The 25256-nt window shown below is 47.6% G+C and overlaps 1 protein-coding gene across 2 annotated transcripts in view; it reads right to left on the bottom strand.

Moving 5' to 3' along the window:
• Positions 1–25256, bottom strand: part of Timp (Tissue inhibitor of metalloproteases) — an 81526-nt gene that overhangs the window by 9107 nt on the left and 47163 nt on the right. For both annotated transcript variants that reach the window (XM_071691745.1, XM_071691746.1), the window contains exon 3: positions 1783–1865. In XM_071691745.1, the coding sequence (XP_071547846.1) occupies positions 1783–1865 (83 nt within the window). The remainder of the gene's footprint in view (positions 1–1782; positions 1866–25256) is intronic.

Genomic DNA, 25256 nt, shown 5'->3' with positions numbered 1-25256 from the left:
AGGAGAACAATGTACTTAAGGATACCAACTGTATGCTAGCAAATATTCAGCCAGCTGTTCACACCATGTGCATAAAGCTAAAACTAGAATGAGCTTCTCAATTTTGGCCACCACAGCAAAAGAACCACAAAGAGGTTACATAGGTCATGATGAAAACAACACAGATGAAACCATGATTAAGAGAACTGAATTACTGGGAAAGTCTAGGAAGTGTTGAATATGCCCAACATGGAAGACAGAGGGTGTCTCATTTCAGCACCCAGGGTGCCATCAGCTGCCACATCCACTCCCAGAAATCTCAATTAGCCCACTGTCTCTGGGTCCTCTACATTCAAACTTACACCCAAGCCATTCTCTCGGGCATCCTTGTGCAACCTCATTATCTTACTCTTGTTCACATCAACTTGCTTTCAACTCTTGCCTTGATCATACTCGTTCAAAGTCTGTCATCAGCTTCTACAGAGTCTCTGAGGTTGATGCTTTCAACCCTTGCCTTTATCATACTCTTTCAAAGTATGTCATCAGCTTCTACAAAGTCTGAGTTCTGCTACCAGAGTCATGTCCCCTGCAACCGGTAACAGATGCACCTTCCACAGCCCACATCTTTGACACAATACAGACGCACTCCTTTATCCAAGACCCTTAAATTTACTTCCCTCTCCACTGAACAACCATGGTGGCTTCATACATCCTTGGTGTACATCCACCTTCAGTGTAAACCACTCACACTCCTAGCATCCTACTTGCATGCATGCTTTACTAACTTGATAAAAAACTCCTCGTTGCATTTTTCCAACTTTCTACTATCCTTATACACATGTCACACCTTCCACTTGGAATAACTGTCATCCCTACCACCTGCTCTCTCTGGATCCATAAATGTTATATATAATTCTCTCTCACAAGTATTTCTCACACATTCCTCAAGCCATACATCTGATCTATCCTCATCCATCTCTCATGATGTCACACAGCTCCTCTCTAATCAACTGCTCTGTGCACACCCAACCCTCTCAATCACCACTCTCTTGTACATATTACCTCTGGCATGGATTGCTTTTCTGTAGCCTGCAACCCCTGCCATAGGTTGTTGGCTCTAGCCTGCAACCCTGCCATGGGTTGTCGGCTCTAACCTGCAACCCCTGCCATAGGTTGTTGGCTCTAACCTGCAACCCCTGCCAAAGGTTGTTGGCTCTAACCTGCAACCCCTGCCATGGGTTGTTGGCTCTAACCTGCAACCCCTGCCATGGGTTGTTGGCTCTAACCTGCAACCCCTACCATGGGTTGTTGGCTCTAACCTGCAACCCCTGCCATAGGATGTTGGCTCTAACCTGCAACCCCTGCCATAGGTTGTTGGCTCTAACTTGCAACCCCTGCCATGGGTTGTTGGCTCTAACATGCAACCCCTGCCATGGGTTGTTGGCTCTAACCTGCAACCCCTGCCATGGGTTGTTGGCTCTAACATGCAACCCCTGCCATAAGCTCTTGCCCTATTAATACTTTAACTGCCTTCTGCTTACATCTGGTGAGTGCAGCATGAGAATGAATTAAGGGGATGTAAGTGCAGGGTAAGAATTTATGGTTAGGTTAATGTGAGACATGTAGGTTGACGATTATAAAGTTCTAACAAATGATGGAATAACTAAATATGAAAACGTCTGGGAACAAAGCAGATAACAGACACCAGACGAAAGTGGAGACATCTGCCACCATGGAAAAAGATCCTTGACAACACTTGGACAAACGCTCGACAGCACACAAATTAACATGACTGACACCCACCTTTACAAGTTTCTTCACCTTGACCTTATAAGCCATGTTTCCGTCTGGAGTTTCGGTCAGGCGTCGCACCCTAGCAAACACTACTGTAATGCAAGAAGATGGTATTAATACACGGCTACGATGACACGATACGCAGCCGGGCAGCCATGAACATAAGTATAGGTTGGGGGGAGAAAATTCACCAGCTAGGGTGACAGAAAAACAAAAAATCCGTTTACGTCACTTGGGTGTAGCCAGAATAACAAGGATGACACTGTTCAGCATCAGGTGAGTTGGAACACACACACTCAGGGGGTAACACACACTAGAGAGCCAGGGTGACGTGCAGATGCAGCTAGGATGGTAGACCTCGTTGCAAAAACCCTTGTCATCCTGGTAGAGGCTCAGAGGACATAGAGACTCTGGGGTAGCCTCAAAGGGGAGTCATAATGGCATTTGTTTTGAGTGAATAATTCAGTTGAACGCGACAGTTCGACCCATCACAAAGGTCCTAATATAATCTTTAGCAAACTCCTGACCACTACAGTAATAATCCATGTACAACACTCTGGTGTGATGGCATGACCTTTGACCAGACTATTACGGTAACACAAACATGGAGCAGCTGTCTGCAAGATGGACAGTAATATGATTCAATCCTCTTCCTAATTCACGAATTAACTCTCAAGTTTAGCAATTGAACATCCCCCACCCCAAACGTAATTGGCCTTTCTGTATGATCCTAAAAAGCTTTCTGCTTTCACTGTCCTCCAGTCGATAACCTCGTCGTAGGCCATTCGATCTCTCGCAGCCTCCCTCATACAACCGCTCTCAAAATACTTGTACTCCACGAACTGTGCCACAGGGTAGAAGTTCAACTAATAACGATGCACTGCTCTACCTCTGAACATGATTAATCCATTTATCTCATGTAAGGCAAAGAAAAAGAAAACCATGCGAGGTTACGAGTAGTTTTAAGCCCCACGACCCACCCACCAGATGTCCTGGACGACCACCCACCACCGCTGTACTTGTGCAGCTGCACACATCTGCTGCAGCTCAGCTGTGCCCGTTGCTGCTGAGTCACATTCTGTGCCGCACGTCACTCTAAAGAAAACCGCCTTCACATTGTAAAGAAAACAGCCATTCAACGGACAAATATTACACTCTGCACGACTGTTACTCTTAGGTAATCGCGCGTGACAAAATGAAAATAATACAGACGCTTAAAATCACAAGGAAATTATAATTAACAAGAGCGCAGCAGAGTGGGGGTGGCAAGCTTGACCTCGCCAACAGACCAACAATGCTAAGGCCGTGATGTGATAACCACACCACACCCTCCCCGTCACACCTTCATGAGGGCCAGAATATACCCCAAGCGCACACGAAAATACACTTACGGTCTGGCAAGAGTTGGGCAGGCTCGGCCACAAACCACACCTAACTACATATTGCCCTTTACGAGTGACACCAGAATAAAATACGGTAATTTGAACCACTTGAGCACGACGCTACGATCCTTGAGAGCAGCGGTACACAAACCTTTCGTCACGAGAGTAAAACCTGAGGCTATGCTGGCCAGGCCTTAGGCACGTTACCCCAGGGGTTGTTGTGCCGCTGTGCCATCCTGCTCAAGGATCGTACCGTCGTGCTCAAGGATCGTACCGTCGTACTCAAGGATCGTACCGTCGTGCTCAAGGGCCGTACCATTTCGATCACGGATCGTACCGTCGTGCTCAAGAAGTAAATTAAAACCTTCAAGCAAGCAGCAAACCCGTCATCCAGTGGACCTCCGCCACCAACATCAGACTCATGGGAAAACAGTTTTCAACTCCATTCCACAAGTATGATCGTCACATGTCAACATCCACCAAAGATCCTTCAACAGAATTACCAGGTCAGATGGATGCTTTCAAAACTACCCTCGGAATGTGTATGAGGGAGATGCATCATAAGCCATATCCCAGGGGCTCGTGTCTGGCTACCTCACTACCAGCAACTATAAACACCATTAGCAACAGCACTACAGAAGGGAGTCAGTACCTCATGACCGCTCCCATGAAAGGAACTCATTAGCAAGTAGTCGAATTTACCGTAACTACTGTGCTCCATAATATATATATATATATATATATATATATATATATATATATATATATATATATATATATATATATATTGGAAAGGATCACAATTTTGCGCGTGATCAAGATGATGTGATTATTACACGGAAGTGCACTTGGGAACTTTTCGTGTTTCACTTTCCCCGTGGACTCATAGGAATATATATATATATATATATATATATATATATATATATATATATATATATATATATATATATATATATATATACAATGCGTACCCGTGATTCATGTGAAACAATAAAGTATCAGGGGAGTGTATTTATTCGTTCTACAATGGTTGTCTGCGTGCGCCTGGCGACCCCTGGCAACACTCTTAAACAAAGATGGACGTGACAGGTGTCAAGGGGTTGTGATGACAGGTCGCTGGTGTCACCTTCGTGCAAGATGTCATCATACTGTAGTCGTGTCTAACCCTCCTTCACCCCCCAACATCCCTTGAGCGGGAGGGTACACACACCACACCCACCCTAACCACAATGGGACGACCCAACGACCCTTGGGTTTGATGATTCGGCCCTCGACCTACCCTTAAGGGATTAGGCCTTCATGCAGGGCGGGTCACTGTGTCTAAGGGTCTTTCTGTTGTGCTGAAAGGGATACAAAAAAAACTGTCCTCTTAAATGAGCACTTCCTGCCTCCTATACTCAACTCACACCATCTGACAATTATCATCATTATCATCACTATCATCATTATTATTATTATCATCATTATCATTATTATTATTATCATTATTATTTTCATTATTATTATTATCATAAATGATGATAAAGGAATATCAAGCGTTCCTTTAGTTCGCTTTATAATCCCCTGTTCCTCAGTAGCATGGAACCACTTGCTGCGCAGCCAACTATTACGCGCAACTCAACCAACCATAACACAGCGTAGCTAAACAGAACAAATTGGCAAAATTAATACCAGACGAAGGGGTAACAACCGCTTGCATCAACCCAAGGGTAAACTGTGGTGTGGCTACTGGCTGGGGGTAAACTGTGGTGTGGCTACTGGCTGGGGGTAAACTGTGGTGTGGCTACTGGCTGGGGGTAAACTGTGGTGTGGCTACTGGCTGGGGGTAAACTGCGGTGTGGCTACTGGCTGGGGGGTACACTGCGGTGTGGCTACTGGCTGAGGGTACACTGTGGTGTGGCTACTGGCTGGGGGTACACTGTGGTGTGGCTGCTGGCTGAGGGTACACTGTGGTGTGGCTACTGGCTGGGGGTAAACTGCGGTGTGGCTGCTGGCTGGGGGGTACACTGCGGTGTGGCTGCTGGCTGAGGTAAACTGTGGTGTGGCTGCTGGCTGAGGTAAACTGTGGTGTGTGGAAATTGCAACGCTGAAGAAGGAATGCTTGGCATCACTTTAACAGAAGTTAAAATTTTCGTAGTCATGAGCCAAGTAAGTATACTTGGGGCGTCAACTTCGTCATACTCACTGTCTTACAATACTGAACCGTACACTCAAGGGAGGTTAGAAGTATCGTAAAATTATCGTGTACGGAAAGTTCAACATCGTACTTACAAAATATCTTATTGTACCGATGGTCGTAGCTCTTGGGCTTCCCGCCCGTATAAGGGTTAATTCATCGTACTTTACGATGTTTAATTCATTGTACTGAGGGAAGTCTTCATACGTACAAGGGAATTTGTGTTCTTATCACTTATATTTGATCGATCCTGCATTGTACCTCAGCGACTGGCTATCATACATGCCCTTAAATGTGATGTACTGTACCGAAGGAGTTAATTGTTGAACTCAAACATTTAAATTATCATCAAAAGGCTTAATCAAGCCTGCCTGCTTAGGTGAGAATATAGAGACGGTTGTAAGAAGTGTGTGGTGGGCCTTGTGGCGTGGGCTAGGGTGGGTTTTATGGAGTGGGGGGGTCGCGCAAGGGTGGGTCGGGCGGCCACCATGATGGCCGGCCGCGCCCACCACACACACGTCAAATATTTCATTTTAACCAGCAGTAAATCTATCTACTTCCCCAGTCCTTCCCTCGTCTACTCCCAGACAACAGTCCCTCGCATTGTTGCACGTTTCCCCCCAATTAAATAAACCCACAAAGACCTCACAACGTACTGAGAGTAGACGCTCTACTCGTAACGTAAACGACTCCGTATTATTTTTTTTTTTTTTTCGCTTTTCAGGACGTAACACCAACACTGGGGGGAAGGGAGGGAGGGGGTCAAGTCATCGTACTCATACATCCAGGTTCTCTGGTAGCAAGACAACCATCACACATTTCCACGACATAAACACATCTTGAGAAATCTTTCTCCACCCAGTGAGGTATTTCCTGGACACAGGTTCGCCTGCTCGAGAAGGTTGCCACGCAAGGGCGACAACCTTCTTGAAAGTGAGGGAGTGTTGAAAACAGGAAGCCAGTGCTGAACTGGCTCACACACACACACACACACACACACACGCGAGCTACAACTGACGTAAAACCTCCTACATTCTCCTACGACTACTTCACAACCGATGACCATTAACACAAAATTAAGTCGTCCTAACCATTATCATACCAAGACGTAACTCCTGACTGACATACAATGTTGTTTCCTGAGCATATAACCCCAGGAAGATATGCGAGTCTTGGCTGTGGCTACACCAGCCAAATAGAAAGGACCACGTCAGAGAATACTTGGTTGTTACAACATGCATGGGATGTGTTCATACTGATTACTGGCCAGAACCCGGCCAACCCCAGATGCTGTCATTAAAAAAAATCTCTACTTTTCCCTTCTTAATTTCCTTACATCTTTTTTCATACTTTATCATAAAGAATTAACGCATAAACATGAGTAGTTTGATGGTTTGTTAAGTAAACTTCAAATCCTTTACGAACCAAAGGGGAATTAGTCATTCCCCCGTACATCCAAAACGTTCCATTTCACAACCATTTGAAGGTGCTAAGAAAAACATCTTCCCAGCTAGCTCCCTGGCAGCTCAGAGCTTCCTGCGTGGTGAGAGAGGAGTGAGTGAGGCCAGTCCTAAAGGATCTGTAATTCAACTCGAGACTTATAAACTGAAGGTGTGGGTTGTGGTGAGTGAGGTGACGCTACGTGAGGGGAAAGGTCCCTCTTGAGAGGACGTGCTAAGTGGCTGTATGACAGCCGAGTCATGTGATCCTGTCTTTGATGAATGGACGGAGGGGCATCGTTTTACCACTGTATGGATGAAGAAAGTTGAACAATGATATACATGCCTCCACCACATCTCGGTTTCTTTACATGTATGGATGAAGAGAGTTGAAGAACAATGATATACATGTTTTCACTACACCTCGGTTCCTTTACACATACTTCGGTGTTTGTGTTACGAGAACTGGTTGTTTGCCACGCTATAAACCCCAACCATGAGGTAAAACCACGGTGGGTACTTAATAATGAGTCAGTGTAATGTCTGCTGTATCTCTTCCCTACACCGCTCACCTCTGCAACTCTTCACCTAACACCTAAAACTGACCTTACTTTTTTCGAAGAATGCGGGACTTCCAGCTCTGCAACTTGGTTCTCTATCCTGTATTCATTTCGACATTTCTTCTGTTTCCTATAAGCCCTGTCCACCACTGGAGCCTTTGACACGTATATAAGAGAGATGCGCTATGGCAATACTGTAGTGTAGGACTGTGATTGTGTTAAAAGGATTAGCGGACGCCTTGCGGATGAAGACTCGAGGGAGAGTTCTTAAATAATCCGCTTATCATCTTTTGAATCTGATCCTCAAGGGTCGTCCCGTCGTGCTCAAGGGCCCGACGCCTCTCTCTCCTACCAGAGCGACCACACCTTCGCTTTACATAATACACAAACAACATCGGCAGAGATCCAAATGTTCAGCCTCACTTTTTCGTCCAACTCCGGCCAACTCCACTCCACCGTTGGCCTTGCCACGACAACGATATATCAAACTACTTTTATGAAAGACTACAGCATCTCTTACGTTGTCGTGCAGACACAAACACTCCTCACACTGCAAACACTCCCAGCACGAAGCCATGACTGTCGAGAAATTACGAATGGCGCCATAGATCACAGAAATGAGCCGTGACCAGTGAGAAACGTTTACAAGCTGCCACACCATACGCCTGGCAGTCATGTTGTGGTACGAGCCGCCCGCTCGGCAACACGTAACGGTCGACAAACGCGAGCCCCCACCAACCCATCCTGACTATCTCTTGATTTCTTAACTAAAAAAAAAAAAAAAAAAAAAAAAATAATAAAAAAAACCTCGTATCAAGTATCCTTTTCTCCCTCGTGCCAACTGTCAGCGGAAAGATCCTTACGGTGCCTGAAAATCTCGGTGAAGACATAAACATAAACATGTGTGGCTCGCTGTTTTTAGCAGGAACGAGTCTCTGATGGCGCTAATGGTAGTTATTAGGACCTTTACGCTTTCATGTATATATATATATATATATATATATATATATATATATATATATATATATATATATATATATATATATGAGAGTGTGGTAGCATGCACAAAGCATGAGACTGGGAAGGAACAGCGTGGTTTCAAGTGTGGTGGAGGATGTGCGGATCAGATATTTTCTTTGAATTTTCTGTGTGAGAGATACATAGATAAACAAAGAGATGTGTACAAGGCATCAATGGATCAGGAGAAAGTATATGCCTGGGTTGAGGGAGATGCCTTGTGGAAAGACGTGAGGTGGTAGGAAGGGTAATGGTAGCGCTGAAATGGCATGGAGATATGGAGAGGATGAGCGAGGAGAGGTTCAGCAAGAGATCATACATATCAGAAGTGGAGAGGAGAGACAGAAGACACTAAATCGGATATGGAATGATGGAGAGAAAAAGGTTTTCAAGGATCGGCGCCTGAACATGCAAGAGATAAAGGGTATTGGAGCGACGTAGGTATATGTGGGAGTGGGGGGGACATGCTATGTTGGGGGGGTCATGCTCCTAAATCAAGGCCTATGAAGCGATCAAGGGAAACCACGGAGAGGTATGTTAGGCTTTGCTGTAGGTAGTGACTCCTGGTTTCGGTGCACTGCACACGACTGCTGAAGTATGGATGTGAGCAAGTGAGGCCCATTCTTCGTCTGTTCCTGGGTGACACTTCGATATCGCTGGAAAATGCAACTAAGTATCAAACAAGTGTCACACATGACAGCTAGAGACTGAGCGTGAACGAATGTGGCCTTTGTTGTCTTTTTTTAACGCTACCTCGCGCGCATGCGGGGGGAGGGGGTGGTCATTTCATGTGTGGCGGGGTGGCGACGGGAATGAATAAAGGCAGCAAGTATGAATTATGTACATGTGTATGTATAGGCATGTATATGTGCGTGTGTGGACGTGTATGTATATACATGTGTATGCGGGTGGACTGGGCCATTCTTTCGTCTGTTTCCTTGCGCTACCTCGCTAACGCGGGAGACAGCGACAAAGTATAATAAGTAAATAATATAATTGGTAATTACCACTGCATAGCCACCCACCCACCCCAAGCCTTTACAGCCGCCCACTCCTGGCCTGTACGTCCGCCCACACGAACATGCTCAAGTAAGGGCGGCTTCTGGTATGCGCCGCCCACATTGAGCATGGCAAAATTATCTCTACCTGTCTCATCTATCTCAAGCGGGGGGGAAGGGGGGTGATATCCAATAATAATATGTGACGTATCAGTGGCGTCAGTCTGACGTCACGAGAGAGTGGGTGGGGGGTGGGTGTTGCCAGTTATGTCCTATATATAACCCCCGTTACGGCTCCCACACGACTCACATGGTTCCTGACCTTCGGACGCATCACATCTGCCACGAGAGATTAAAAAAAAGTACCCTAAGGTTAAATGTAATAATACAGGAGGATAGTAATGTACGGGAGGATGAAGGTTGTAAAACTTGCCACAGCACAAAAGGAAGAACACCTTCCTGTCTTAACCAAACGGCCCGAGACCCGTAATGTCTCTGGCTGGGTGGAAACTACTTACAGCATCAAGACGGATGAAGAATGACAGAATATCCGAGACGAGTTGGTGTCTGTCTGATACCTGAGGGGTGGGTAGAGGTCTTGTTTCCTGGACGGGTGGACAGAAGGGTCGTCTGATGGTTGACAGGTGGACAGAAGGGTCGTCTGATGGTTGACAGGTGGACAGTAGTGTCGTCTGATGGTTGACAGGGGGACAGAACCATCGTCTGATGGTTGACAGGTGGACAGTAGTGTCGTCTGATGGTTGACAGGGGGACAGAACCATCGTCTGATGGTTTAGAGGAGGACAGAACCGTCGTCTGATGGTTTAGAGGAGGACAGAACCGTCGTCTGATGGTTGACAGGTGGACAGAAATGTCGTCTGATGGTTGACAGGTGGACAGAACCGTCGTCTGATGGTTGACAGGTGGACAGTAGTGTCGTCTGATGGTTGACAGGTGGAGAGAACCGTCGTCTGATGGTTGACAGGACAGAACCGTCGTCTGATGGTTGACAGGTGGACAGAAGGGTCGTCTGATGGTTTAGAGGTGGAGAGAACCGTCGTCTGATGGTTGACAGGTGGACAGTAGTGTCGTCTGATGGTTGACAGGTGGAGAGAACCACAGGGCCTCGCATCCCTTCCCACGACACTGTACACAACCAGGGCCAGGCTTTAGGGCCACTTGTCTCCCTTACACAAGACTGTAAGATCCAGGGCCGGACATTAGGGCCAGCCATGCCTTCATCCGACACTGGGGTTCAGGGTTAAGACTGGGGGGTCGTCTGCGATGGCCGATATTAAAATCCCCCAACAAGGCCGCGTCTGTGAGAGACTTGGTAGAAGAAACTCATCAGTGATAGATGATAGAACCTTCAGCCGTTGATACCAGGACATGAAAACAACGGCCCCGTTAACAGGTGTAAACAGGGCCCGAACTCACTCGACCACAAACAGATGACTGAAGAGGACTGTGAACCGGAGGATCATGTCTGACATACTTGGAAATATATCATTATTGAATACTGCCTCAACCGTACTAACTACTGCCTCATCCACACTAACTACTGCCTCACCCACACTAACTACTGCCTCACCCACACTAACTACTGCCTCAACCATACTAACTACTGCCTCACCCACACTAACTACTGCCTCACCCACACTAACTACTGCCTCACCCACACTAACTACTGCCTCAACCACACTAACTACTGCCTCAAACATACTAACTACTGCCTTACCCACACTAACTCCTGCCTCACCCACACCACTGCCTCACCCACACACAATGAGTCGTTCGGGTTTAGCCAGACTTCAGAAAACCCCACAACATAAATATAAAATTGTCTTCTTTACCGGACACGACCAGTACGTGACTGGTCAATAATGGTTACATCATCTCTAGATTTCCCGGCTTTCGTGAAAGAATGACGACAATAACAACAACAACAATGATAACAATAATAATAATAATGATAATAAACACACTAGCTGAGCATGTAAGTTTACCCTTTCAAGCCAAAAAATTCCTTTCTGATGAATTTACCCTCCCACACACACACACACACACACACACACTCCTCTCCAATTTCCAACGTAAAACGTCCCTCGCAAATTCCCCTCCAAAGCTCCCTCCTCGGCTTCTGTCCCTATAAAGCAGTTCGCCACATATTCACCCTCCTCCAACACTGTGGTAGACACGGGGAGGAGGTGCTCACCACACCACACCACACTACACTACACAGTAGCTCCTGGTAAGGCACGAAAGAAGAAGAAGAAGAAGAAGAAGAAGAAGAAGAAGAAGAAGAATGCAGATATCACGCTCAACAAGTTCAGAATTCACGACCTGGCTACCTGCTGGTATGGCAGAACTGCTTAACAGGTCAACTTAGTGAGGTGGATGGGGGGGGCAGTGGAGGGCGTACCACTGTGTGTGTGTGTGTGTGTGTGTGTGTGTGTGTGTGTGTGTGTGTGTGTGTGTGTGGCAGAGCACCAGGGGTCTCCTCCAGTGGATGGTAGTTGTCTTCTGGGGCAAGATAGTGGGATACACGAGTCTACAGGAGGGTGGTCAGGGGGTCTGTCAGGTCTCCCCAACCGTCCTGGGAGTGTCATCTCTCCCCACCCGTCCTCAGGCAGGACCACGTAGGTGGAAGAGCTCATCTCCACCACCAACACTCGCGACATCCCTCGCCATCACCGCCAACGCTTACAGTCTAACACCACCACTCTCACCACCAACATCTACCTTCACCAACATCATCTCAAAAGCCTCCAACAACAGCCGACGCTCCTCCGTCAACAAGGCAATCCTTAACCTTGAGATGCACACCTGATGTGACCAATCAGGTCACCAATCAGGTTGACAATCACTAGGTGATGATTAGCGTCGGAACCAATCACCATCTTCACCACATACGTCTGAACAACACCTGGCAGAAACACGACTGTAGGTAGCAAGATGCTGTGACGGTCGTGTTCGTGCACACGTTCACTGTACGAGATGGCAGATCAGTCCTCTTGTATCCAAACTAACAATAAATTACCGATAAATTATGTATGAACTAGGAGAGAGGTACCACATCCTTGCACAGTTATGGGAGTTCACCATAAAGATAACCGGAAATATCTTTAGTTCTGTGCTGCTGTGTATACACAGAAAAGTAGAGTAGGGAAAGCATGTAATGACGTAACCTTGCGACACAGCAAGGGACTATTGCTTTACGTTCAGCACAATGATGTCTCGTGGGTTTAGAGTGAAGGTGTGTGAAATGGAATGTCAGGTGAGAGGAAAGGTCAACACCGGGTCAGCACACGTGAGCACACCACAAAGGTGGCCTATGTCTATGCCACGACGTAATGCAACTGAAAGTAACAAAGTCCAACAGTATAATGATACGAGAGTGAATTATACACCATATACGTTCACATTATGATACAGCAATCACAATATATTCACAGCATAATCGTAACATAACCACAATATAATCATAAAATGATCAGAATATAATCTTAATATAATCACAATATAATTATAAAATGATCAGAACATAATCGTAATATAATCACAATATAATCATAAAATGATCAGAACATAATCGTAATATAATCACAATATAATCATAAAATGATCAGAATATAATCGTAATATAATCATAATATAACACTCTCCTTAAGTGCGTTTGCGATGATTAAGTGGTAACCTTTGACCTCTTACTAATTATATGAGCCAACACACTCGAGCCAGACATTCTGTCATATTAAAGAGGCCAAAGTCTGTGGTGTCGAGACCCCCACAGCTGGTGGTGTCAGGGCCACACAGCTGGTGGTGTCGAGACCCCCACAGCTGGTGGTGTCAAGACCCCTACAGCTTGTGGTGTCAGGGCCACACAGCTGGTGGTGTCGAGACCCCCCACAGCTGGTGATGTCAAGGCCACACAGATGAAGTCAACACCCCCACACAGAAGGTGGTGATGGCACGTCACAGCTGGTGATGTCAAGTCCCCCCCCCCTCCACCCAACTCCCTTTCTAAACTGAGGGTGTCAAGTTACCCTCATCAGTCAAGTCTCCTCGCTGGCAATGACGTGTTATCACACTCGCCAGTCATGCCGCAGTTGTCTTCCTGACCCTCGCACACACACACGCACACACACACGGCTGGTTCTGCCATTAGAGGCACGAGTGTGTATGTGTGTGTGTGTGTGTGTGTGTGTGTGTGTGTGTGTGTGTGTGTGTGTGTGTGTGTGTGTTAATTCTATTGTCATCCTTAATGAATAACGTGGAGACATACTGTGTGTTCCTCTCTATGTCAAGGTTTGAGAAACAAAAGGGGGAACAAGCAATACACCTTGGGGAACATATATGTCCTAGCGATGGCGCAGCAAACCATTAATTTCTGGATTCCACTTCTTATCAAATGACACCCCTGGTTTCTAATTATACTCCCTGGTTTCTAATAACACCCCCCTGGTTTGTCATTAGACCCCGAGGTTTCTAATCTGCATGTCATACTCATATTTTCTGAGTGATGCAAGACTCTACAATCTGTTCAGTGTGATGTGCTGCATACTCGTCACACGACGCATCACAAGGGCCGTGCGTGAGGTGACATCATACCGGCATGTTTCCCTCAGCTGGGATGTGCTACCACGCTGCGCCATGAAGCATGTGTGATCCCGAGGTGATGACACCCACACAGGCAGGCGAAATCAGGAGAGAATGTCACAGCACATGGATCCGCTTGTCGTGCCCTCCCGCCCACAATACGGCAACGGGGCGGGTCCTGTGTCAAACTACACTTTGCATTTACCTTCCTCTCTCTCTCTCTCTCTCTCTCTCTCTCTCTCTCTCTCTCTCTCTCTCTCTCTCTCTCTCAACTACTCACCGCAACTGCCTCACTCACATCTTCCTTGAGGATCACATCTTGTGTGAAACTAATGAAGTGGGGGAGAGGGTAGATTTCAGGACCACGAGACATACAAATCAGTTACCCATCACCGGCCCCCGTTCTCTCTGGTGGAGAACAGAGAACGGGTGGCTAATGCAGTGGTGACAAGCAGGCGTGCGTCTGGCATGCAAGCATGAAGTATCCACTCATCCAAGTATGTCCAGATGAACTGCTTGCCAAGTAAGGTCGTCCTCGACCCAAACGTTCCTCGAGTGATCACTTAAGACCCACAAGCAAGCAGGGCGCTTGTGGTCTGCTACGCCGCGCCAGCCAGCGTGGGAAATGGCGAGTCAAAACCTACAATGAACTTGTGGTGTTTGTTGCTCCCCGTCTGAGGTAAGGGCTACTGCCACGTACGGTATCATGAGGAAGGTCGACCTTACATGCCGACGCTGATCTGTGGTGGGTGACACTTCTCCTTCGTCGTCTTGATGGTCAAGACTGATATAATTAACCCCTTGAGCACGACAGTGCGGTCCTACAGGGTCAGGTCGAAGGTCATGCCCTCTGCAGGACTACAATCTGTCCCTCCCCCCTCCTCCTCCTCCTCCCATGATAGAGGGTAGCGCAACCCGCATACAAACGCACTCATGTACAGGCTTCCGCTATCGCTACTCTCCTCTCATACGGGCGGGGGATCCTGCGCCACGCACTCGTCTTGTTTATACTTCGCGATAAACTGGTCCACTGAAGTGTTGGTCGTGAGGGAGGTGTGAGGCCCGAGACTGTTACCATCGCCACACACCTGCACTGGTGCGCAGTCTGCGTGCGAAGAAAATGTGGACTGACGCGTATTTTCATGAGGAAGAAGAAACACGCGAACGCCAGCCATCACCTGACAGTTGCGCCCAGTGACGCTCTCAATAGAGAGAGAGAGAGAGAGAGAGAGAGAGAGAGAGAGAGAGAGAGAGAGAGAGAGAGAGAGAGAGAGAGAGAGAGAGGGGGGGGGGGGGGTCTTGCTGGTATGCGGGGCAGCCACTGTTGGTATCTGACGTCATGTAAACAGGGTATGAGTACATGGTACCTCGCCAAGAGCCTCTCCACGTGGCTCGAGTGTGGAGTGGGATTCGCCTCCTGCATCGTGTTTTTTTAGGTCTTGTTGTTACTGTTGTTTTCGATGGGCGAACACAGGGCACGCCCCATTAACTGACGTAGAGGTATATTTATATATATATATATATATATATATATATATATATATATATATATATATATATATATATATATATTATCCCTGGGGATAGGGGAGAAAGAATACTTCCCACGTATTCCCTGCGTGTCGTAGGCGACTAAAAGGGAAGGGAGCGGGTGGCTGGAAATCCTCCCCTCTCGGTTTTTTTAATTTTCCAAAAGGAGGAACAGAGAAGGGGGGCAGGTGAGGATATTCCCTCAAAGGTCCAGTCCTCTGTTCTTAACGCTACCTCGCTAATGCGGGAGACGGCGAATAGTATGAGAAAAAAAAAAAAAAAAAAAAAAAAAAAAAAATATATATATATATATATATATATATATATATATATATATATATATATATATATATATATATATATATGATGCATATTTTACGCTCATCCCAAGATAGAGAGATAGAGTGAACTGGAACGATGTGGGATGCTGGGGTCGACGTGCTATCAATGGACTGAACCAGGGCATGTGAAGCGTCCGGGGTAAACCATGGAAAGGTCTGTGGGGACTGGATTTGTGGAGGGAGCTGTGGTTTCGGTGCATCACACACATGGTGGCTAGAGAATGGATGCGAGAGGATGTGGCCTTTCTTCGTCTGTTCCTGGCGCTACCTCACCAACGCAGGAAACGGCAATCAAGTATGAAAGACAATGAAAAAAAATATATTCCACAGATCACGACCCGATCATAACGTGTTTACAATTAATTACAGAGGTCCCTTAATCTCAAGTCACATTACCTAGTCAAATGGTCCATTACTTAAAGAAAACGGTGAGAGGTTTCATTATAAAAAATGGCAAGAGCTCATAAAATGATCTTTGACGTCCTAAAATGTCGTAAAGTCGTACTCAAGAGTCGTACAGCCGTACTCAAGGGTTATACCGTCGACCTCGCAATCATACACAAAACATCAATCAATGAAGTGCATCAAAAATTACCTTTATCATAATCACCTTCTATTTTCAAGTTCTGAATCAAGATTAAAAAAAAAAAAATAGCGAGAAAATAACATTATCGGGACGATGTTTGTCGTCATATATACCTTACGTCACATCCTCTACCTTGACGTCACGACCGTCACATCCGTCTCGTGACGTCACGGGGTACACTAGGTGACGTCACGCGGCGCACTTCAGAGCTATACCGTCCTTTCGTCTCTCTAACGACCCCCAGCCGTTCAAAGAAGCCACTCAGCTGATGCACTTAACTTGGAAGTTTATCGCGGCGAGGCGCTCACACGGCCAACACGGGCACTTAACACGGACACTGACTTAAGTAAAGGCGGGTTAGTTGTTCTTGGCTGTAACGCGGGTTTACCTCACTGCTTCCTCACGTTCCTTCCCACATCGTCCCTCCTACAAGTCTCTCCCACACCTCCGTACACATCTCATGCCAAATTTCCAATTGGTCGGCCCCTCTTCCAGACCCCCATCTAGCACCAGAGAACTGTTCTATGTTCCCATCATCATGGACTCCTGGATATCTCTACAGAGTGGACATGTTTCTCCTAATGTTGAAAGACTGAGCTCAAGTGTGCCCCTATATCCTCCTTCCAATAGGGGTGTGGTACCATTCATCTTCTATTCCTCTGGATCCTCTCTAGTAGTTCCATCTGGCTTGTCCAATGGAGAGAACTGACTGCTAAAGCCGTACTCCACCCACCTTGAGGCAAAACCATTTGCGTCTTGCCAAACATCACAGTGCAGGAATGTGTGTAATGACCTATTACTGGGAGAATGGACATTCTACTCTCGTAGGACCCCCATTCACCACAAACCTTCTTCAACCTCTACACAAGAATCTTTCCGCATCTACAAGACTTATTACTCATCTTTAACAAGTCTTCATTGGAAACTAATCGACAGACTGGCGCTGGGCGAGATGTGAGAATGAGAAGGATGACGAATCGAAGGTACAGAGCACATCCAGACGGGAGGACTGGGTGAGAAACACAGTTGAGAAATACTGAGAATGAGAACACCAGTGAAGGAGGCAACCTCCAGAGACTGGTATGTGTAAACAAACCTTTAAGCAACTGGTGCCCCCTCACCATCCTGCCACCCACCCTGCCACCCACACAAGCATGCCTACTGCCCACTCAGGCCACCCACAGAGGCACACCTGCCGCCCACATACACACACATATCGTGACACATAACACCACACACAAACATGATGACGCATGGCAGCCACGGCGTAGACTCAAGACACTTGGACTCCCTCCACCTGAACTCAAGAACATCCACACAACTTTCATTCTTCCCCTAACACTCACTCACCCACGCCTCCCTCCCCTGACTGCTCCTCCCCCACCACCCACCATCACAATGATAATAATAATAATAATAATAATAATAATAATAATAATAATAATAATAATAATATCTTTACTGTAAGCTGAATATACACACCCTACCTTGAGCAAGTCACCCATTTTATCGACCAACTGTATCTAAAGGAAGATAAACAGCTGGATTGACTGTGGACTAACTGCCACGGCCAGGAACTCGAACTGCTACACCACAGAAGTCCATCATTATTCTTTAATGATAATATAATCATTATTATTGTTGCCATTATCATTAACCGCTGGTAAAAACCAGTGCGAATCTGATAGCTAGGACGCGGGATTGTAAAAACGACTGAACCCGAACGCAGTGGAAGATCGAACCCTGGACCAGGAGCAGAACCCGACACCAGGCGATGCTATCTACTCCCGAGGCCCGGTGGGACGAGAGTGTGGGAACCTACCTTAAACTCCTCACTCCCAAACTAACTCTTCAAAAATAAAATGCCACAAATTCTGCTATACACATTTCATCATTGGTGATGATACACAGCGTCTTGATAACACCGGGTGGCAGTTTGTCACAAAGTCGTACAACTTTGTTACATGACACACCGCTGTACCTAAGTATGGCTACGTCAGTAATACGATGTCACACTGGTGAGTAACAAGATTGCGGACGCTTGCAATTGAAGACACTGTCGTAATCCTATAGGGCCAGCGCGTCACTAGTAATACGGCGTCACACTGGTGAGTAACAAGATTGCGACACTTGCCATTGAAGACCCCCGTCGTAATCCTATAGGGCCAGCGCGTCACCAGTAATACGGCGTCACACTGGTGAGTAACAAGATTGCGACACTTGCCATTGAAGACCCCCGTCGTAATCATATAGGGCCAGCGCGTTAACAGTGAGACGGCGTCACACTGGTGAGTAACAAGGTTGCGACATTGTGTGTGGCCGTAGTCGCCTGGCTCCCCCGCGCCTCATTCACTCACCCTCGGCGCCGGTGAGGAACGCGGGTTCCAGGAATGTGGTTGCGTACAGGATGCGACGCGCAGGACCATATCAGAGCACAGCGAGCGAGCGAACGACCCCCCCTGACTCATTCGGCCATTTCCGACATCTTATCCTTCAGTCGACCCGCCCGAATTGCGCCACGGCCTTCTGTTGCCCATGACTCATCCTTCACTTATTCATTGGCCTCACGAGCCAGCCTTATTCACAAGCCCAACGGTAATGACCTTCACAACTTGCTAATTCCCTTCACCAGTAGTTCATCCTGGGGCAATTAAAGGCTTAAATAAACATCTAGCGTCGCTAAACGTCTTGTCGGGGGAGGTAAATAAAACGGTGGGTGAGGTTTAACTAATACTAGGTTAAACCCGTGGGCAAACCTCCAGTGTACAGAGCGGGTTTAGCAAACCAGAATCCGTGTTGCCAAGGTGCGGCCGGGGAGGAAAGGCTGGGTTGGCCTGGTGATGATGTCAACCATGGGAACACTATTTATAGCTGGGGTGGGTAATGACCTTGTGTGCTCCTGGGTAATGACAGGTCAGGTCCTGCAGGGCTGGGTAATGACAGGTTAGGTCCTGCAGGGCTGGGTAATGACAGGTCAGGTCCTGCAGGGCTGGGTAATGACAGGTCAGGTCCTGCAGGGCTGGATAATGACGGGTTAGGTCCTGCGGGGCTGGGTAATGACAGGTCAGGTCCTGCGGGGCTGGGTAATGACAGGTGAGGTCCTGCAGGGCTGGGTAATGACAGGTGAGGTCCTGTGGGGCTGGGTAATGACAGGTGAGGTCCTGCAGGGCTGGGTAATGACAGGTGAGGTCCTGCGGGGCTGGGTAATGACAGGTGAGGTCCTGTGGGGCTGGGTAATGACAGGTGAGGTCCTGCAGGGCTGGGTAATGACAGGTGAGGTCCTGCAGGGCTGGGTAATGACAGGTGAGGTCCTCCGGGGCTGGATAATGACGGGTTAGGTCCTGCGGGGCTGGATAATGACGGGTTAGGTCCTGCGGGGCTGGGTAATGACAGGTTAGGTCCTGTAGGACGACGGTCGTGGAGGCATGCGTCCACTCCCCCTCAGAGAACGACGGTCGTGGAGGCGTCGCATGCGTCGAGACCCCGAGTCAAGTACACCACAGGGCGGCGTCGCCTCTCCTGATTATAGTCGTGGAGGGCGTCATCCTGCTCCCGTGACGCCATCTGACGCAACCCTCAGGGGAGAGAAGGACCTCTTCCTGTTGGGCCAGGAATGTCGCCTCTCCTCCCGCAGGGGGGCCCCTGGAGGGTCTCTTCTCCCTGAGGGAGTTCGGTCCTCCTTGAAGGGTCACACTTGGGGGTCACCTTACCACGACGTCCAGACCACGGACGCGAATGGTTATGGAGTGATAGTGAGGCGTGGTAGGCGTGTGGTCAACGATCGTGTCTCCTGGAGTGAGAGTCCACACGAGTGGGGTGAGGGAGGCGTGGAGAGAGAGAGAGAGAGAGAGAGAGAGAGAGAGAGAGAGAGAGAGAGAGAGAGAGAGAGAGAGAGAGAGAGAGAGAGAGAGAGAGAGAGAGCACACGACGACCAACCCTGCTTGGGGGCGTAGTGACCTGACCTTACACTGTGACCCGACACTGTACAGGACCAGGTCACGGTGCTCCCAACCCGGTTCAATGACTCACTCCCCCCCCCCCCCCCCCACACACACACACACACACACACACCCGATCATCCAAACAATAACACAACTCATAAAAATACGAAATAAACTACACTTAGGGCAAGGCGTGGAAAAGCGAGAATAGTTCTTACTTCCAACATATCTATTTACTTAACATATAGTGAGGCAAAAGATTGCAGATATTGTATGGGCGACGGGTATATGACCAGGGCCTGGGTGGAGCTGCCTCGTCGGCCGCTGAGGAAGGCCTAACTTGGGGACGATGTATGCAAATGAGGAAGGCGGATCCCGACAACAATAATATGTGTAGGGAGGATCACATACTCCCTCAGCCCGGGTGGCGTCACATGTGTCTATCTTATGGGATCGACCATATTGGTTTCCAATTCCCCTATTGTTATAGTGTATAATGATATCAACACACAGACGGACACACACACCCATGAAGGTATATATATGTGTGTGTGTGTGTGTGTGTGTGTGTGTGTGTGTGTGTGTGTGTGTGTGTGTGTGTGTATTTGCGTGTGTGGACGTGTATGTATATACATGTGTATGTGGGTGGGTTAGGCCATTCTTTCGTCTGTTTCCTTGCGCTACCTCGCTAACGCGGGTGACAGCGACAAAGCAAATTAAATAATATATATATATATATATATATATATATATATATATATATATATATATATATATATATATATATACACACACAGCCTGTGTGATGCTGACCCGCTGGTTCCTTACGTCAACAGGGGAATGGAAGATGTGTCGCAACGTCTCACTAACACCACAGTGGTGGGCTGGTGATGACCCCACCATCCCCCAGCACACACCCATCCCCCTTCCCCCATCACGCTCACTTAGGCTCCGGCATGACCTCTGGCGTGACATCATCACCCTTCACCCTTATCAGTGTCAAGGTCATCACCGAGAGGGTCTGGTCTGGGTGACCTTCCAATGTCATCATCACTCGTGGTCTGGTGTGACACGACCCCTCTCCTCCTACCACTACGCACTGTCTCACTAGATTAAACTCCGGTGAGCCGTGGGCGTGGCGGGCGGGAAGCGTGGGCGCGCGTCGTGGGCGTCTGCCAGTCTTCACAATGCTCGCCCTCCTCATCCTACTGCCGTTTCATCTCCCTCACTGCACACCAACCATCTTCCTCCTCCTCCTCCTCCTCCTCCTCCCTGAACGCCTCGTATCAACACCTCTTACATACACATCCCTCTGCCCCCAGCACACAGGCCAGTCCGCACATCGCGAGACATCATCAAGAGATCGACAGCCTAACCCCAGGCACGAGAGTGAGAGACAGACACCAGACCCCGAACACCTAAGCCAGACAAACACATCAAGAAACATCGGCGCAAAAAAAGGCAGAGACGCAGCCGCCGCCGCCACAGGCTAGTTCCTGGAGCTGCCGCCAGAGCAACGTTCATAACAAACAAACTCGTCTCTCCTTAATTCCTTGGGCACGACGGAACGACCCTTGAGCACGACCCTCCGACCCTTGACCACGACGGTGCGATCCTTGAACACGACGGTACGATCCTTGAACACGACGGTGAGATCCTTGAACACGACGGTACGATCCTTGAACACGATGGTGCGATCCTTGAACACGACGATATATGGCCGCCATACGTTCGATCAGTTAGAAGCGATGAGTAAATGACCCATCATTACATTGCTGCATTACCCATCAGGGAGTGAGTAATTTGAGTTGATGAGTGTAATCCTACGTCCCCCCCTTCCCTCCACCCACTCACGAGTCGCTTAGTTACTCAACCTACCTATTATATGCAAATTAGGTCACCCCCCCTCCTCCTCCTCCTCCCTCCCCACACACACACACACACACACACACACACACACACACTTAACAAGCATAGGTCACTCGCTTGCCTTTCCCCGTGTGTATACCGGATGACTGATTCTACCACCGACCAGTGCACAGAGCCAAAAGGAAACTTAGGGTAACTCTATAAGTTACTCAAGGCAACTTAAGGGAACTGGAAGTTACTTAGGATAATTCATTGCGTCTTGAAGCTCCCTGGAATGACTTAGGGCAACTTGAAGCCAACTTGGGTAACTTATTGCAACTTGAAGCTACCGGAAATAACTCAGTGCAACTTGAAGCTCCTCATAACTTAAGTTATCAGAACCCAGTGAGAGAGGATTCAAAAAAATAACTTACAAGTATAAACTCAGAGGTTCATAAATTCTGAGGTCTGTCGTGGTTTCTCCCCACTATAAACACTGAGGTCTCTCGAGGTTTCTCCCCACTATAAACACTGAGGTCTGCCGTGGTTTCTCCCCACTATATACACTAAGGTCTACCGTGGTTTCTCCCCACTACAAACAATGATGTGTGCCGTGGTTTCTCCCCACTATAAACACTAAGGTCTACTGTGGTTTCTCCCCACTATAAACACTGAGGTCTGCCGTGGTTTCTCCCCACTGTAAACACTGAGGTCTGCCGTGGTTTCTCCCCATTATAAACACTGAGGTCTGCCGTGGTTTCTCCCCACTATAAAGGCCGAGGTTCTGCCGTGGTTTCTCCCCCATTATAAGTCTACCATATGAGCTGCCTCCTCGACGACCAGAATGAGGTCAGAGGAGGTCAACCTCGGTCAAGAATCGCCGGGTCAGAACAACGGCGTCATGGACTAACCATCGTCATGAGAGCAGTTGCTTGCTGTGCCTGCACGGGAACAACCCACCCACTTGCATGTAAGCACACGACCCTGGACGTCTAAGTGTCCCCAAGCACTTGCCAGACACACCGACCTGGACAAGGCGACAACTCCAGGTGGGTGTGGCGACGACGGCGCACACTGCGATGGAAAGCAGGCAAGCACAGGGCAACCCCATGTGAGTCTGTGCCTCCGATCACCCATTCATCACACACCAGGTGCCTGTGTGTGTGTGTGTATGTGTGTGTGTGTGTGTGTGTGTGTGTGTGTGTGTGTGTGTGTGTGTGTGTGTGTGTGTGTGTGGGGTGCCACTCTCGCTGGCCTCCACTGAGATAACACCCGCCCACCCATCACTGACTCTCCAACTCCCATAATCAATTACGAATATTCACCTTCCGAAACTGGAATGTATTTATGGCTTTATGTGAGTACATTCCTGCCGCCTGTTTAGCGTGTGCACTGTACTGCCTGTGAGTGGGTAGTACACCACCTGTAAGTGGGGTACAGTGTACCACTGGAGTGGCCTCTCCCCTGACCCGCCAGGCCAAAGACTCGTGCTTCGCTAAGCTCGTTTTCTCGCGTAAGCATCATACCGTTGTGCTCAAGGATCGTAGCGTCGTGCTTATGGGTCGCAGCGTCGTGCTTAGGGGTCGTAGCGTCGTGCTTAGGGGTCGTAGCGTCGTGCTCAAACGATAACGTTCATCCTGACAATCAACTCTTTGTTGGAACATCTTTACAAGCAGCGGTTGGTGGTCTTAATGCACTAAAAGCGTTGCTAACACACTCTCTCACACCTCCTTAAAGGCCTCTCTTGTAAACGCAGGGAGCAGCTGGGTTTACAACCGAGGCCTCAGCGTCGTACAGCAACACTCAGAACACCTTAGCTATGTATACCCGGTGGTCCAACGTGCTGCATTTAGATCCAAGAGCCGTTGAAGAACCCTTAACCATCTTTTGCCTCGAAAACCGGATGGCGAGTAACCATCTTACCTTAAGATCCATAAGCCTCACAAGCTTATCAGCTTTCGAAGCTGAAAGTTTAAGAATTCCTGGAGTCCCAGAGGAGAACCTCAATGAAGCTACAAGAATCAAGGCTAAAAAGTTTTCTTTTTAAAAGCTAAAAGATCTTCAGAGATACGCAGCTGGGATTCTCAAGAGCTTCACGTGATCTGGAAGCCACTGGAAGCTTTTAAAAAAGCCTCAAAAGCTTTTTAAGCTTGAATGAAGTGTAACTGCCTAAAAGCCTTAAGAGACAGAGGTCTTTCTAGAGCTAGAAATAAAAAGCCTGGTGAGCATAAACACTTAATCCTCTGAGCAAGACGGTACGACCCCTGAACAATATGGTACACTTCCTTGGATTTTACGAGTATCTTCTTCCTTCAACCAAAGACTTGGCTTCAATATAGAAATATTCTTACCCAGCCACGTCAGCTAATAACAAAAAGAAACCGGGGAAATACTCAAAGATATTAATCTTGAGGACATACAATCAAATAATAGATAAAACAAGTTTTTATCTGAACCTGACAGAAAATTGCTGGTGAGCCAAGGTCACGCAAGGCCGTGTCTCCCACCAACCAGTCAGGAAAGTACAGTACAACCAGGCAAGGCCACTTTAAAATAGACCAAATACAAAACACTTTCATACCTAAGCTAAGGCCACTTTAAGTAACAGCTAGTCAAGAATACTTTAAGTAACAGCTAGTCAAGAACACTTAAAGACCACGTTATGCAAAGTCAAGACAACTTAAAGACAAGTCACGACCATTTTAAGGTTAAGTCACAACCATTTTAAGATTAAGTCACGACCATTTTAAGGTTAAGTCACGACCATTTTAAGATTAAGTCACGACCATTTTAAGATTCACTCACGAACAGACAACAGAACTTGAGACACTGTAAGTTTACACCGAGTTCAAATCGCGACTGGAATATAGTTATGACAGACCACGTAACACTACGACAACACCACGTACCATCATGCAAAAAATACGACCCCATGAGATGATGTTGTGAGGCTGGGAGAGAATGAGATCGCCGTGGTCTACATCAAGGTCATGTGAAACACAGGATGACCTGTCTCAAGAGCCAGGAAGACCACCTCAGGTCAAAGACCAATTAATTAAAGAC

This window comes from Panulirus ornatus, chromosome 51 (genome assembly GCF_036320965.1).
Source record: "Panulirus ornatus isolate Po-2019 chromosome 51, ASM3632096v1, whole genome shotgun sequence".
Lineage (NCBI taxonomy): Eukaryota > Metazoa > Arthropoda > Malacostraca > Decapoda > Palinuridae > Panulirus > Panulirus ornatus.
Note: the sequence above shows the minus strand (reverse complement) of the source record. Positions and strands in the feature narration are given on the sequence as shown.